The sequence below is a fragment of the Triplophysa rosa genome, linkage group LG3 (assembly GCF_024868665.1).
Source record: "Triplophysa rosa linkage group LG3, Trosa_1v2, whole genome shotgun sequence".
In the NCBI taxonomy this organism is placed as follows: domain Eukaryota; kingdom Metazoa; phylum Chordata; class Actinopteri; order Cypriniformes; family Nemacheilidae; genus Triplophysa; species Triplophysa rosa.
The window spans coordinates 11694842-11710638 of record NC_079892.1 but is presented as its reverse complement, the minus strand read 5'-3'; the positions used below and the strand labels follow the sequence as shown (position 1 = coordinate 11710638).

General features: G+C 37.5%; 1 protein-coding gene across 2 annotated transcripts; it reads right to left on the bottom strand.

Moving 5' to 3' along the window:
* Window positions 1-10566: 10566 nt before the first annotated feature.
* eif3ja (eukaryotic translation initiation factor 3, subunit Ja) lies at window positions 10567-15358 on the bottom strand. 2 transcript variants are annotated; one of them, XM_057329429.1, is made up of 8 exons: window positions 15307-15358; window positions 15079-15167; window positions 14637-14691; window positions 14454-14548; window positions 14184-14295; window positions 13929-14093; window positions 13750-13823; window positions 10567-11740 (listed from the first exon to the last, which is right to left on the bottom strand). In XM_057329429.1, exons 1-8 carry the CDS (start codon window positions 15326-15328, stop codon window positions 11609-11611), a joined length of 744 nt encoding a protein of 247 aa, XP_057185412.1. In that variant the 5' UTR covers window positions 15329-15358; the 3' UTR covers window positions 10567-11608. The 2 variants fall into 2 exon arrangements, with proteins under 2 accessions (XP_057185412.1, XP_057185411.1); XM_057329428.1 differs by having other exon boundaries at window positions 13929-14295.
* Between the last annotated feature and the right edge of the window lie 439 nt (window positions 15359-15797).

The window sequence follows — 15797 nt, the reverse complement described above, 5'->3', positions numbered from 1 at the left end:
TGAGACTTTGACCTGACCATGTTTTGCTTAAAGTCCGAGTAAAGTGACCTAAAATATGTGTTCTGAGATTGTCACACAACAGAAAAGTGGGTTATTAACCACCCAGCCAAATTTGAATGGCGATAAACACATCCAAGTAAACAAAATAAGTTATCAAAATCTTGGAAAAATAAGCAGGACACTCTGCTCTCAAACGCTTGGGTCGTGTCCGCTGTTGGCGCTGAAGCCACGCCCACTCTCGTCGTGGGTCTCCAGCCCAGTAGGCTATATGTGAGTTATGTGAATACGTTTTATGGGAGGATTTGAATTCAAACGCGCGCGATATTCATCAATAGATAATTCACGAGGCGGTTTCTCAGCGGTTTAGTCTAGTTGTTTGTAGTGAGTATACTCTGATTCGTGGTGAAGAGCCGGGTGGTGGAGGGATGCCTGCTGTAGAGAGAATGCGGGTAAGACAGTTGTGTCTATTTGTAGTGCTTCTCACTGTAGCTGTTAAAGTAGATACTGAGATTGCTGATAGCGAACCAGCCGGGTGGATTATCTGCTCGTGCTCGTCCCGAAATTTGTTCATTAAACATCATTCACAGAAGCACGTCGCGATCACGCGCAGTGACCCTCCTTCCGTTCACGTTATTCTCCTACGTCCATTCACGTCTGCGTTACCGTTTACTTGTTATTTGGCGTGAGATTTGTTTAGTTGGGCAGAGTGAGAGCGTGAGAGAGCCTGAAAGCGTTTGTGTACGAGATTACAACTGATGGAGAGGGTTGGATGTCTTAACCCCCGGTGTGGGCGTGGCCTAAATGCGCTCTTGAATCGCTCGAGGTACTTTAATGTCATACGCCGATAGATTTGCGCAGCACCGGATTAAAGGGATAGTTCATCCTAAAAAATACAATTTGCTGTTTTTTTACTCACCCCCAGACCATCTGAGATGTAAGTGACATTTTTTCTAGAGTAGAACAATAAAGACAATTTCAGGTAAATCCGCAGCCCTCTGTGCTTCATATAATGGATGTGAATGGCTGCCATGCCTTCAAGAGTTCTGAAAGCACATATATCCAACATAAGCGCGATCCCCGCGGCTCCTGGTGACATATTAACGTCTTGTGAAGCGAAACGATCGTAATTTGCACTGAATTGAACTGAAACATCATTTATAAAATTACGAGCGGTTTTTTACAGCTTACGCCAAACGTCGTGATCGTACTTTCTGTCGCATAAATTACTTATTTTAAGATCTGCACACGCGTCATCTCTCTACGTTGTAAACAAACTAGTGTCCGTTTACTTTGAGATTGTGCATACGTCATTTACACGACAGGAAGTGCGATCAGGACTTTTTTTTTATTAAGCTGTAAAAAAACGCTCGTAATTTTATAAATGATGTTTCAGTTCAATTCAGTGCAAATAACGATCGATTCGCTTCACAAGACGTTAATATGTCACCAGGAGCCGCGGGGATCGCACTTATGTTGGATATATGTGCTTTTAGAACTCTTGAAGGCATGGCAGCCATTCACATCCATTATATGAAGCACAGAGGGCTGCGGATTTACCTGAAATTGTCTTTATTGTTCCATTCGAGAAAAAATGTCACCTACATCTCAGATGGTCTGGGGGTGAGTAAATAAACAGCAAATTGTATTTTTTAGGATAAACTATTCCTTTAATCCGGCGCTGCGCAAATCTATCGGCGTATGACAGTGAAGTACCTCGAGAGCGATTCAAGAGCGCATTTAGGCCACACCCACACCGGGGGGTAAGCCATCTATCCCTCTTCATTGACTTTCTACGTTTACATATTTGGCAGACACTTTTATCCAAAGCGACTTACATTGCATTATACTATACATTTGTTGGTAATTATGTGCCATCCCTGGGATTGAACCCATGACCTTGGGTTTGCTCTAACCACTGAGCTACAGGAAAGCTGCCTCCTTGTCATTTCTGACTTATAACAAAAAACAGAACAATGTCTAAAAGCTGGTGTGTGACAAGGTGTACAGTAAACAAGCTAAAAAACCCGGAACTAAGTTTTTATAAGCTACCGAACTGTAAAAGCCAGACTTGAAGGTGAGTAAATGATGACAGAATTTTCATTTTTGGGTGAGGTATCAGTTTAAGACGTGAAGCATCAGCAGGAAGAATGGGTAAATTTGTAAGAATCAACTTTATCAGTTAAATTACAAAAGTTAAAATGCGGTCAGATTAGACTGTGTGAGATTAAAACAGTTAAAAAGATGAGACAGACAAGTGATATAAATGATATAAGTGTATTTACAATGTTCACGTTAAAACAACACACTAAAACTCAAGACTGCTAAAAGCATGGAACACAATACCATCCCCTAAAACAATCTAAAGGTCCAAACAGGTTAAAAGTCCAAATATGAAGTGTTCACCAGTGTACATATAAATCCAAATAAAGTTTAATCCAAAGTCTTTGTTCGTTGTGCTAAAGTAAGTCCACAATTACTGAAACTCCTCAGTCCAGTCCAACTAAGCCAAGCTCACCACTTGTGCCACGCTGCCTCCTTTATAATGGTTGCTGCCATTGCCTGTCATGTGACCAGTCACATGACAAGATGACCAGGTAAAATTAAAGTCATACACACATAAAACAATAAGAGGAATGAAATGGCTAAGACAACATGTAAAACCTATTAAAACTCTAATACACATAAATAAGATATATAGAGCGGTTAAAACATGTGTCATGTGTGACAGTGTCACATAGTCCTCCCCCCCAGCCTACCGCTCCAGAGAAGGAACTAGTCCCTTGCAGGTACTGCCTGCCATTGTCCATCTTGTGGGTGTCGTCTTGTATGTGTGCTTTAAAATGTCTTTGTAAGAAATTAGTCCACGTTAGGCCCTCCCACGTCGGCACTAGCTGGCCGGAGGAATCTGTGGAAACTGAAAGAGAGGTGGAATCCAGTACCAGCCCGGGCACCTTTCCTCCCGGGGCCTCTTGTACCCAGCTCTGCTAGCACGCCACTCCCCCTGGTGTTTCCGCCTTTCCGGCGTGTTGGTATGATGGTGATTGGTGGCTGCTGGTGATGAACGGTGATGATGCTGTGCTAGTGGTCTGTTGTTAGGGTTGATGACAGCATACTCCCTGTTCTCCACACCACATGACTCGCAGGTCTTGACGAATGCTCAGACATCCTTGCGGATAGTAGGCCACTAGGCCAGTGTTTCCCAACCGCTGTGCCGCGCACTAGTGTGCCGTGACAAGTTGTCCGGTGTGCCGTGGAAAATGGCCAATTTTGAATAATAATAAATAAAATATAGATGTACAGCAATGTTTTACAATTAAAAGTAAACCAACTGTGAGCTCATCGCGTATTTGACCACGTATACGTGATCTCATCCAGGAGACTGTACGTATACGTGACCTCGTAGCCCGCGATTTTCCCATGTGCGAATTCCACACATAATTACGACCACGCTACTAAAACCAATGGGAAAACATGGATAAATTCTTAAAAAGAAAATCTAACGACCCTGAATCGGAACCTGGGCCCTCTAGCAGTGGAGACACAGGAAAGAAAGCAAAAACGGTGAGCTCAAGACAATACAGCGACAGTTATCTGTCATATGGATTCACTTTCACCGGGGATCGCTCGGCAGCACTACCCTTATGCTTAGTCTGTGGAGAAAAACTATCTAACCATGCAATGGTTCCTAGCAAGCTTAAACGTCATTTACAAACAAAACATCCATCACTTATTAAAAAAGACATAAACTATTTTGTGCGTTTGAGAGATCAAACGGAGAAACAGGCTTCTTTGATGAGAAAGAGTACCACAGTGTCTGAAAAAGCTCTCGAAGCTAGCTACCTGGTTGCTGGTTTAGTGGCAAAATCGAAAAAGCCACATACGGTGGCGGAGTCATTAATTATGCCTGCATGCAAAGCAATTGTGAAAACAATGTTGGGTCCAAATGCTGCCAAAGAAATTGCAAAAGTGCCCGTTTCAAACAATTCAACTGCCAGACGCATTGACGATATGTCCGCTGACATTGAGAGTGTTGTACTGGAAAAAATAAAAACTAGCGTCAAATTTGCACTCCAAATTGATGAATCAACAGACATAAGTGGGAATGCTCAGCTATTAGCGAACGTGCGCTTTGTGAATGGTGAAATCATCAGAGAGAATTTTTATTTTTGCAAAGAGTTGCCATCAAAAACAACAGGAGAGGAAATATTTCGGGTGACATCCGTTTACATTGAACAAGGAGGACTAAAATGGGAAAACTGCGTGAGTGTGTGTACCAACGGATAGGGTTGGGAATCGAAAATCAATTCCAATTTGGAATCGGAATCGAAAGGCTAGGAATCGGATCGGAATCGAAAGGAATAGGAATCGGATACTTGAGATTAAAATTTGAATTCCTCTTTTTAATTCCTGTGTGCATATTTTCAGAAAAGTACATGCGTTGCATGATCTGCTGATATCTCAATAAAAGCCCTTATGAAAATTATCGATATTTTTTACTATAGTAAGCATAGTTTAGCTATAGAATTTGCATTAAAGCACAGGAATCACAAATTAACCATAGTTGCATTATAGTAACTGCAGTTTAACCATGATGTAGTTCAACTATGATAATACAAATTGTAATAAATCAGAAAAGGTGTGTTTCTATGTGTTAATATACACAAAACGGTGCTCATAAATATATATATATATATATATATATATTGCAAACAAGTCAATAAGCAGGCTAAATGACCATACAGGTTGATATCTAAATGTTTTACTTCAACTGTGGAATCGAAACTGGGAATCGATAAGAATCGAAATCGATAAGCGGAATCGGAATCGATAAAATTGAAACGATTCCCAACCCTACCGACGGAGCAGCATCCATGACTGGGAATACCAAGGGATTCGTCAGAAGAGTCAAAGAAAAAAATCCGAACGTAACGGTCATGCACTGTTTTTTGCATCGCGAGGCACTTGTTGCCAAGACGTTACCAAAGGAGCTGTTTGTGTTGGATGGTGCAGTGCGTATTGTCAACTTTATAAAAACAAGGCCTTTGAAAAGCCGACTATTTGCTATCTTATGTGAGGAGATGGGGGCAGACCATAAGACTTTATTGCTTCATACGGAGGTCCGATGGCTGTCCCGTGGTAAACTTTTGTCGCGTGTGTACGAACTGAAGGAAGAACTGAAAACCTTCTTAACAGCGGAAAAATCGGAGTACGCATTGCTGTTGGCAGATGAGGAATGGTGTGCACGGTTGGCATACATGGCGGACATTTTTGCACACCTGAATGAACTGAACACGCGAATGCAAGGGAGAAATGAAAATGTACTAACTAGCACAGACAAACTGCATGGATTCAGATCAAAGCTTGCCCTCTGGCAACAACATGTGGAAAAAGGCTCTCTTGAGATGTTTCCCCTTGCCCAAACTGGACATTCAGACAACTTTGCGGCATTGTGTGAGGTAATTTGTAAGCATCTATCAACTCTCGAAGAAAAATTCTCTTTTTATTTCCCCTTAACATCACCTGAAGCCTTTGACTGGGTTCGAGACCCATTTAGCTCATCTGCAATGGATAACGCAAATGGACTGTCGCTGCAGCAACAAGAGCAGCTCACTGAAATGAGACAGGACCGTGGTGTGAACCATGACATTCAGTGACCTACCTTTGGACAGTTTCTGCTTGACTGCTGCCAAAGAGTACCCAGTCATTGCAGACAGTGCAATCTCAGTGTTGTTATCTTTTCCCACAACCTACTTATGTGAGCTCAGCTTTTCCAGTTTGACTTATATAAAGAACAAAAATAGAGAAAGATTGAGAGCAGTTGACCAAGAGCTCCGTGTGTCGTTGTCATCAATTCCAGCGAGGATATCATCTTTGTGTTCATCAAAACAAGCTCAAGTTTCACATTGACATCATATGTGAGTACTACGTTTATTATAATATGCTGTCTTAAGAGTACATTCCTCGAGATCATAAAAAATACATTTCATGAAGTGTTTAATTTTGCCGTGTTTGAATGTAAGCAATCTGCCAAGTTGTAAATCCGAAGGTGAACGAATAACAAAGTTATTAGCTTATAAAAAAGGTAATCGACTCTGAATCACGCGAACAAGCCATGACCTGTCCGAATCTTTAACCACAATGTACCTACGTCACTAGAAAAATCCCCGCCTACTGACTGCGAAAACTTAACTCTCTCCTCCCCAAACACTGTACTAGCTCGTTCGTGACGTGTGCATCATGTCTAAGAGAAGCTGTGTTCTATGTAGTGAAACTAAGTCAGTCTTATTTTCACTACCAAAGGAAGAACTTCTGAGGAAAAAATGGTTACTATTTATTTTTCAAACGACACCAAAGGAGTATAAACCGAACGTTTTACTTTGCGCGCGTCATTTTACCGAAGATTGCTTCATCAATCTTGGCGCCTTTACTGCAGGATACATTAAACGTCTTTCCTTAAAAGATGTTGCAATACCAACTTTATTTGGACCTGTAAGCTCCACCGAATCACAACCTGTAAGTGTGACTCTTTATTTTTGTCTTTACTTAAAATTAAATTTGTGTGACGTTATCTCATGTCTGTGTTTAGCTAACGTTACCGTTATTTTTGGGGTTGTTACTGTTTGTTTACCTAACGTTAGCTATAAACTCGTTGCGCTAATGTAAGTGTTCAACCATATTAACTCGCAAAGTCTTTATTTCAAGAACTGCGTGGTGTACTATAGTTATAATAACATCTGAAGATACGAACACCGTACACTGTATGCCGTGATAACTAACTGTTACAAGAGAAGTGTCTAAAACAGTCCTTTTTCTTACTGGCATCTGTATAAGGATTAAAGAATGATTCGTCAGACTCGGGCTCGAACTGGTAAGGTAAAATCGACGCCATCTCTCTCTATACACTGTTAATATCCAACCACCTGCAAACCGTAATACAGCAGTAATGATAGGCGGTCCATTTGCGACACATGCTGAACGCGTTTGACCAATCACAGCAGACTAGACCATTTGACCAATCACAGCAGACTAGACCATCTGACCAATCACAGCAGACTACACTATCTGACCAATCAGATCAGACTACGCTGGCGGAAAGGCGGAGATTACACAGATGAATCGCGGAACGAATCATTTGAGAGTCAGTCAAGAAGTAAGGTAATAAAAACTGCTTATTATTACGAAATAATAGTATTTTTACATCATGTATGTACATAAACTTGTTGTCGGACACTCCATAAACCAAAATAAGCCCTTAAAAATATTGAGGAATGTACTCTTTAACAAGCAATTTAAAGCAATGCAGTTTTGTGCCATTTTGTTATATTTTAGTGGTTAATGTGATGCTGGTGTGCCGTGAAATTTTTTGCAAATTAAAACTGTGCCGCAGCAGAAAAAAGGTTGGGAAACACTGCACTAGGCAACCTCTAGGATCCTGAGGAGTTTTCAGCCTTCCATGATGTTTCTCCTCAGTCCGGTAATGGGGCTGCTGTATCGTTGGCTGGACCAGGGCTTGTGAGATGATGAGCTGTATCATGCCCTGGCCATCATCCCTCTGGATGTAATGATACAGCATTACCGGACTGAGGAGAAACATCATCACCAAAGGGGGGGGGGACTATGTGACACCGTCACACATGACACGTTTTAACCGCTCTATATATCTTATTATTTTATGTGTATTAGAGTTTTAATAGGTTTTACATGTTGTCTTAGCCATTTCATTCCTCTTATTGTTTTATGTGTGTATGTCTTTAATTTTACACACTTTAGCACAACGAACAAAGACTTTGGATTAAACTTTATTTGGATTTATATGTACACTGGTGATCACTTCATATTTGGACATTTAACCCGCTTGGACCTTTAGATTGTTTTAGGGGATGGTATTGTGTTCCATGCTTTTAGCAGTCTTGAGTTTTAGTGTGTTGTTTTAACGTGAACATTGTAAATACACTTATATCATTTAGATCACTTGTCTGTCTCATTTTTTTAACTGTTTTAATCTCACACAGTCTAATCTGACCGCATTTTAACTTTTGTAACTTAACTGTTAAAGCTGATTGTTACAAATTGCAGGATCCTGACACACTCGGTTTGCCTAACGATACGTGTGCAGTCAACATTTTGTCACTGGTAGGTCAAATATCCAAATATCAGTTTTATATATTATATTTCTGTAAACTAAGATCTAAGCTGTAGCATTTTGACAGTATGCAACTTGTTAGAATGTGGATAAAGCAGAAAGCTATGCAGTTACGTTATGTTTGCCAGTGCTAATATTAGCTAATATAGCTAACAGCTTGTCCCACCATTGTTTTTGTTAAAAAATGACTCGCTGCACTCCACTTTTGGGTCCTTAAAAACACTTGTTTTTTGGGGTCGACAGCTTATAAAAATGTAGTTCTGTGTTTTTAGCTTGTTTACTGTACACCTTGTCACATAGCAGTTTTTAAACATTGTTCTGTTTTTTGTTGTCAAAATGTCAGAAATGACAAGGAAGCAGCTTCTAGGGTTGCATTGCTTTCTCCCGGTGGGCGTGGTTTTCAGATTATGACGTGTTGCGCTCTGTCTATAGATAGAAAAATCTCTTACGGTTGACTTTTATTTTGCGGGAACAGAACAGTATACACGGTCATATCGTCCAGCTCTGTTACTTGCGGTGGGCGATAAGACCAAAATGTTATTTCATGGTGATGATGTATTACAATATCCCCCATTATATTTATTTATATATGTATATGTTTGTGTGCTGTATGTTTCTCAGATTTATTAATTAATTTAATTTATTACAATTAAATTAAATGATCACCATAGTAAAGGAGTAAAAATGCACTGAATTTGTCAACTGATTTAGTCCTGAATATACTGAACCATGTTTCTAAATCAGTTATATATTCAGATACTCTTTATTTACATTTATCTTATTATACAGTAAACATAGATGTAGTAAAACACATAACAAATAAGTATGACTTATGTTTTAAGGTACAGTCAGAGTAAATATCTGTATATGCCAGACAGATCTCTAGAGATGGAGATTATAAACGTGAAAGGTGCTATAAACTGGTGATCATAGGGTCTGTCTGTAGCTCTCCATCGCTCTTCAATAAACAATAAACTCAGTTTATTTTAGCATTACTTTGTCTCCTGCCTGTTGTTTTTCTTGTTCATCTCTGTATCTGCCTCATGATTGACTTGAAATGTTAACTCACAACAGTATTGATATTTTAAGTATGGACTCGAGTCATTTCTTGACAGAGAGATCTAAACTTGTAGTGTACATCTTGTAGTGTACCCAGACCTGGATAGTAACGAATTATATATCATCTGGATTATGTTATTATCAGATTGCGAAAATCAAGAACTACATTTTAAAATACTCATAATTGGGCTGCAGTTATTTTGAATGGCTCACATGATGAGGGAAGGGGTGTGGAATCACACAGAGATCAGTAACAAGACATGATGCAGAATGAAGTGTATTTGGATTTCCTCCATCAGATGATAAATATATATGCGCATCGACTTTTTTGAAATAACATTTTAAAGCCACCTGGAGTTGTACATTTACATTTACTGCAATTATAGTTTAATAATCTATTGTATTAAAAAATAACATGTATTCTTCAAACACAAAATCTACTCTTATAATGCATCATTTTAGCACAATGTGTTAGTATACAGTAGATTACAGCATTGTTATTTAAATGAATGTGAAGTACCCCAACATTCCTTCTGTTAACATGAGTATCAACACAGCTCCATTTACATACCTAGAGAACATGCACTTTCTCATAGTGAAGTTCAATGTCTTTCTCTGCTTTGTGCCTTAAAACACCCTTCAAGCTGTGATTTCTTCACAATAAGCACAGCCTCTTGTACCTTACTGCTTACATACACAAGAAATGCTAAATATGCACTTTAGTGACCTCTATGGGTTAAAGTGTACTTTACTGGGACACCACCTCATATGCAGAATGACCCAATTCATTACAATAAACTTGATGATTGTGAAGATTAAGCTTGTTTTCCAGTTTGTTTGCACTTTTTAGTATTTTATTTTATTAAAGGATGAGTAGAGTTTATCAAGGCCAGTTGCCGGAGCTGCAGAGGTGAGTATCAGCTCGACTACCAAGAGACTGATTCTCAGGCCGAAGCCCAGCCGTGTTCCGTTCCAGATTCATGTGCACTGGGACACTAGAGGACGAGTCTAGAATCAAGTCTGCTTTCCTGAATACATTGTCATGTTGAAAATCTGCATTCCTTTAAATGATTATTTATGACTAATATACTGGTATTTTGTGTACATAAACGTTTAAGTTCACATGGTAAGTTTCAGCCATTTTTGATCAACCAGCTATTTTTAATGATCAGTTATTTCAACTGCCAGATAAAGGAATTCCTTATTTTGTCCACTAGAGGGTAGGCTAGAAAATAACAGGATAAGAAACGTTTTAAGTCTAACACTGTTTAAATGCATAGAAATTAATTTACGGAACCAGTTACATCATTTAGATTTGCAGATATGTTGAACAACAATGCAAAAACAACAGAACAACTCAAGGATTTTAAGCAACTTTTATTAAATTAGATCTTTATAAAACAGTGCAGAGTCCTATTATCAGCTTTGCACAAGTCTCTTTGAAGCACGTCTATCACACTGTAGTTTGTAGAGAAAATTGAGAGCCAAACGATTCCTGACCCTACATCAGTCCCTTGTGTATCATCAGATAATCTCAAACCCTGTCTGAGATCGCATCAATTCTTTGCTGGCGTGGTCGAGGTCAAATGAGTAACTGCATAATGTGTTGCATTGAGTTTGTAAATATTTGTGTATTCTGCTCTGCAAAATGTACCTTTAAAACCAGTTCTTTATGAGTGAGTCGCACAGCGCAGTTTCATACTTTTTGGTCTTTTACTTCATATGGAATGCATCACGAGCTACAAACATTAAAGCGTTATTTTCTGTAGAAGATTTTTTTAGGCTTAGCTAAAGTACGCTACAATCTAGATTTACGTATCGAAATGAATGAACCAAAACAGAAAATAAAACATCTAGTGTAGACATGATTCTTAAACCACATGACTTTTTAGATATTACCACTTCGGTTTATATGGGTTTAGCTAGCTAAGACTGCTATGCAAAAGTAATCTCGTTCAAACAAATCTAACTTCCAAAGGAACGCTGGCTGTCAACTGCAAAATTAATCCAATGACATTGAGATTCATATCGACATGTTCTGAAATTTGCATAGAATGTCGTTTATTTAAGTAGCAGTTACCGAACAATAACACTCTTTGTTCATAGTCATCTGGACTGTGAAATCTATACTGCTAGTTCACACGCTGTCAGTGTTCACTTTTAAAGGAGTTGCATCATCGGTTTCATTATTCCGACAAAAGCTGACCAACGACAGACCAGAAAAAGTAGAGCCGTTATTTAAATCTCTGTATAAACGTCTTTGAAGGGATATTGTGCATGTCATGGGATGAAGATCAGAGTTTTCTAGCATGATTCTGGTAACGGGCCTGACTGCAGGGATAAGGTCATGCTGTTAAGGTATATGGTTCAGCAAACGGCAAAAGTGATAAATTGGTTAAGCCGTGGTCACATGAAATCCTCATAGTCTTGTGCATAACCGCCATCAAACTCCCCGTAATCTGCTAGGTCATCTTTCATCTTGGCTTTAAATCCTCCTCCTGGTACAACGCCCTTCTTTTTCTTTTTACCTTTGTTTTGCTGTTGAGTCAAAAAAGACAAAAATAAACACGCTTAGTGTTTACAAAAAAACCCAAAATATATATATTTTTGCTCCCAAGATTAATATAAATTTCACTTCTTGTATATGCAAACTTTTTTGTATGAACTATTTGGCTAAATATTTGCAATAAAAAGCAATGTAGCATTTTTGGTAATAAATGGGTTGTTGACGTGACATGGCATTTTCACTGTCACACAAGATAAAAATGTATATGATTAGTATCGTCATCATTTAAAATGTAGTAAATGGTTAAGCATATCTTTATCTTACATAGACCTGTTGATATAAAGTGCTTTGTTATTAGACTTTTTTTATTTTGAGCCAAATCTCAAAATGGTCCTATGATGTGACTGTCTCAAGCATAGTTCAGTAAATTAAAACTTTTAGAAATTAAAAACAAAAGCATGAAAATGGTAGATACATCAGTCTATTTTCATCCATATATTTCTAAAAGCGTAGGAACTTGATACGTTTTGTCACTGAAAACCATGTCCTCTGGTGTGACACCAGATCCTGATTTTAAATCGGGCAAATCCACAAACAACATTAATTTGCTAAAAAGACCCCATTCAAGATTTTAGGTTACTGAAGCCCCTGTGACGCATATATGACGTGTATACATGGCAAGTGTTAAGTTATGTTGTCCTTTGGTGTGACGCCCCTAAATTATATTTTTTATGAAAACTATACGTTAAACTACATAATCATGGAAGATTATGCAAAGAATTCTTGCTAACTGCTATTGACAGGTTAGCTAGAAACGGCAAGGTCATTAGCTGAGACAAAAGACTGAAACGTCCTTTGGTGTGACGGATAATGTTCACCGGTGTGACAACTGCTGTCATGCAAGAGGACAAGGTCTTTTTAAGAAGCATTTTAAACAATTTAATAATAATTGTTTAACTCGTTTCTTATTCTTTTTTGATCATTTGTGGTGTTCTCAAATTTAATAGTTACATTAATTACAATATTTCTGATGTTTTTGCAGAAAACGTAATGTTGTAAGTGTCATGAAAATAAATAAAATGTGATACTACTTTGGTTTTGAAACAGAAAGAATTGAGGGAGAAAAATGAATGGAAGAGAGAGCACATGGATCTATGGAGAGAAAATGAACAATGATTCACACAGAAGGGAGGAGATCAAGAGAATGACACAGAAAGACAATAGAATCTAAATGATTCCTTATAAAAAGAGCAGCCTTATACTTTATAAAATTCATTCACATCTTAATGAATATAGTTTGAATAACAATTAGCTGTGCAGTAGGAAGACAGTTTCAATAACATACTGATTGACAAAGAAAATGTTTCTACATTTTCTGGGGGAAACAATTAGGATTTTTTTCTTCCTTTTTACCTTAGATTGTAATGTATTGTCTATGAATTTATAATTCAACATTAAAACATTGTCAAAGTTGAATTACCTTTAACTGTAATACCTCTCACTTTCTCATTTAATGCAATAACTACAATTTCTGTCCTTTGGTGTGACTCACATAAAAGAACCACAAATTTGTTTTTATCTCATAATATCTTAAAGAACAGTTTGGGTACTGCAGTAGGGGAGTTACAGTCATCACTCATCTTAAAATAGTATAATTTTCAGTAGTTTCGAAAGGATGACAGCAAATTTCGTCTTATTTTAATTGAAAACAAACAAGTCACGGGGAAAAATAATGTAATAAGAATAAGAGTCTAATGATGAATTTAGATCTCTCTCATGATATTTGTATATTTTAAATTTAATCTAATTTTTTAGATCTTTAATATAAGATTTTTTTCTTAATTCTTGCCATGTCACATCATAGGACATTTTAGTAAAAATGCTTCAAAAAAAAAAACAGTGAAAGAGTTGACTAATTTAGTGACACCTTATATTTTCTGAAACTTCACCTTACATAAATATGTGTATTTTTTCTTCAGAAATTGAGTTTTACAAATTGTTTTACTGCATATTCGTCAACCACCCCAAAAAAGTTTCATACCTTTTCTTGCTTCTGCTTTTCACTTAGTAACGCTGTGAGTGAGTTGTTAATTTTCTTCAAGTCATCAATTTCCACTGAAAGACAATGACAATAATTCACGTCAGAAAGCAAAGATTCATATCCTGAATTACTCTGAAGAACTATCAACATAACTAAAAATTACAATGAAGCAAACTTACATGAAATACATAGGTCCCTAAACAGTGATTCTAAAAAGCTGGAATAGTGTATAGACTTCTCATACGGAGAGATTTTTTCTTTTAGCAAACGCTCAAACTCTGTAAAGTCTTCTTTTGACGAGGGGCTCATTGCATCAATTCCTGTAACATTATTTGATACTACACCTAAAAAAAATATTAAAAAAAATACTGATGTTATAAACAAAACAAACAACATTTTATAATGCCATGCAGTTATAGTAAGATAACACTCACCAAAAGCCTCTTTTGCTAGTTCTAAATCTGAATCCTCCTGTAGTTTTTTCACTCTGAGTTTCTCTGCCAGCTCCTCTTCTGGTGTCAGTTCATTGGTTATCGACTCCTCTAACTTTTTAAAACCAAAGTCATCATTAGTCACTGCAATTCACATTTTAACAGGAGATTTTGATCAAAAATAGCATTGCTGCTGCAATGTATGAATGCGCATAATAACGAAATGAAAACTTTGAAAAAGGTTAAGCGCAATGCTGTGTTGTCTGAACTTACTTGTTGTTGTTTGAGCTCCTCTTGTTTTTTCCTTTGTAAACTTTCCTTCTCTTTTATTTTGTCACCAAGCTTCTTCTTTTCTGTAGGCTTTGTCTCTGTATGTGGAAAAACGCATAATTAAACCCCCAAGCCAAACTATTGTGAAACCAGGCAGATGACAGTAGTAATGTAGAAATTCTGCACCTGTCTTCTTTTGCTCCACCTTTTCCTCCTCTTCTTCATCATCATCCCAGTTATCCTAGATGGAGTACACCAAACATAAGCAAGAATACAACATTTATCCGATGACATTTAGATTTTGTTACAGCTCTAAAATGCACTAATGCACAAGGCCCCGTTATACACCTTTAAAAGTTAATTCAATCTTGATCTTTGGCACACGTTTAATTTCTATATCAATGATGATTATTATGAAGTTATGACTTTAAGAGTGTGTACGCCCTCTTATGTTAATAACAGACTGGCCATGTATTTAGATTACCCACCATGCTGACAGACAGTTAGCAAGAATAGTTAGCCGCAGTTAGCCGACAGCAACTTATTGACAATGAAAACGTGTTTCATTATTTAAGCACCAAACACATTTATTGTTATGTAAACAACAAACATGCCGTCCGTTACTAACTTTCACGTCGTCTTCTTCATCTTCGCCCTCCCATTTGTCATGAACTGCCGCCTTTTTAATTGGCTCGTCGGGCTCGAAACTATCAGCATCTGGACATGTAACAGTGAATTTAGTTACGTTAAAATATAAAAGGCATTTTATGAGGATATTGTTTTAAACAAAACCTATTTATGTGTATTTATTTTTTAATAAATTGAAGATAACTGTCAAATTTAGAGAAATTCTCACCCCACGAATCGGCGTCCGCCATGATGTGTGAGTCGCTGAAGGTAATGGGAGCGTGAAGCTGAACGCACTGCAGGAAGAGTCGTGTTGGTTTCAAAATAAAAGTCCCGAGTAACGCTGCTCAAAGGCAGCGTTAGCTTAGCCTTAGACAAAATAATTTAACACCATTAGAGATAATATCCTAAAGAAGTATTTTTGTTGTTGTTTAAAGCTCTGCGATTATAATGCAAACCGCTATCATTAGAAGGTTAACATGATGAGCAAAAAATACAGATTTAACGCTGATCTCAATGTATTCCACATGGATTGATAAGAAGTGCTTAAGTATTTCACTTGTCCTATCTAACACAGCTGGAGGAAAAACCTTCAAACAAATAGATTTTTGATAGATTTTTAAATGTGTTGTACATTTATATAATATAAGCAATTTGTTCCAACCTTATTTTTTCCAACCTTAAATTTATATAAAAAATTACAATAAAGTTTACGGCTCA

Bases quoted from the DNA above. Each gene is read 5' to 3' on its own strand.
- eif3ja (XM_057329428.1), bottom strand. From the start codon at position 15,328: ATGGCGGACGCCGATTCGTGGG. The intron at 14,549-14,636 runs GTGCAGAATTTC...TTCCACATACAG, and splicing joins GGTGGAGCAAAAGAAGACAG to AGACAAAGCCTACAGAAAAG. The intron at 13,824-13,928 runs GTAAGTTTGCTT...ATTGTCTTTCAG, and splicing joins TAGGGACCTATGTATTTCAT to TGGAAATTGATGACTTGAAG.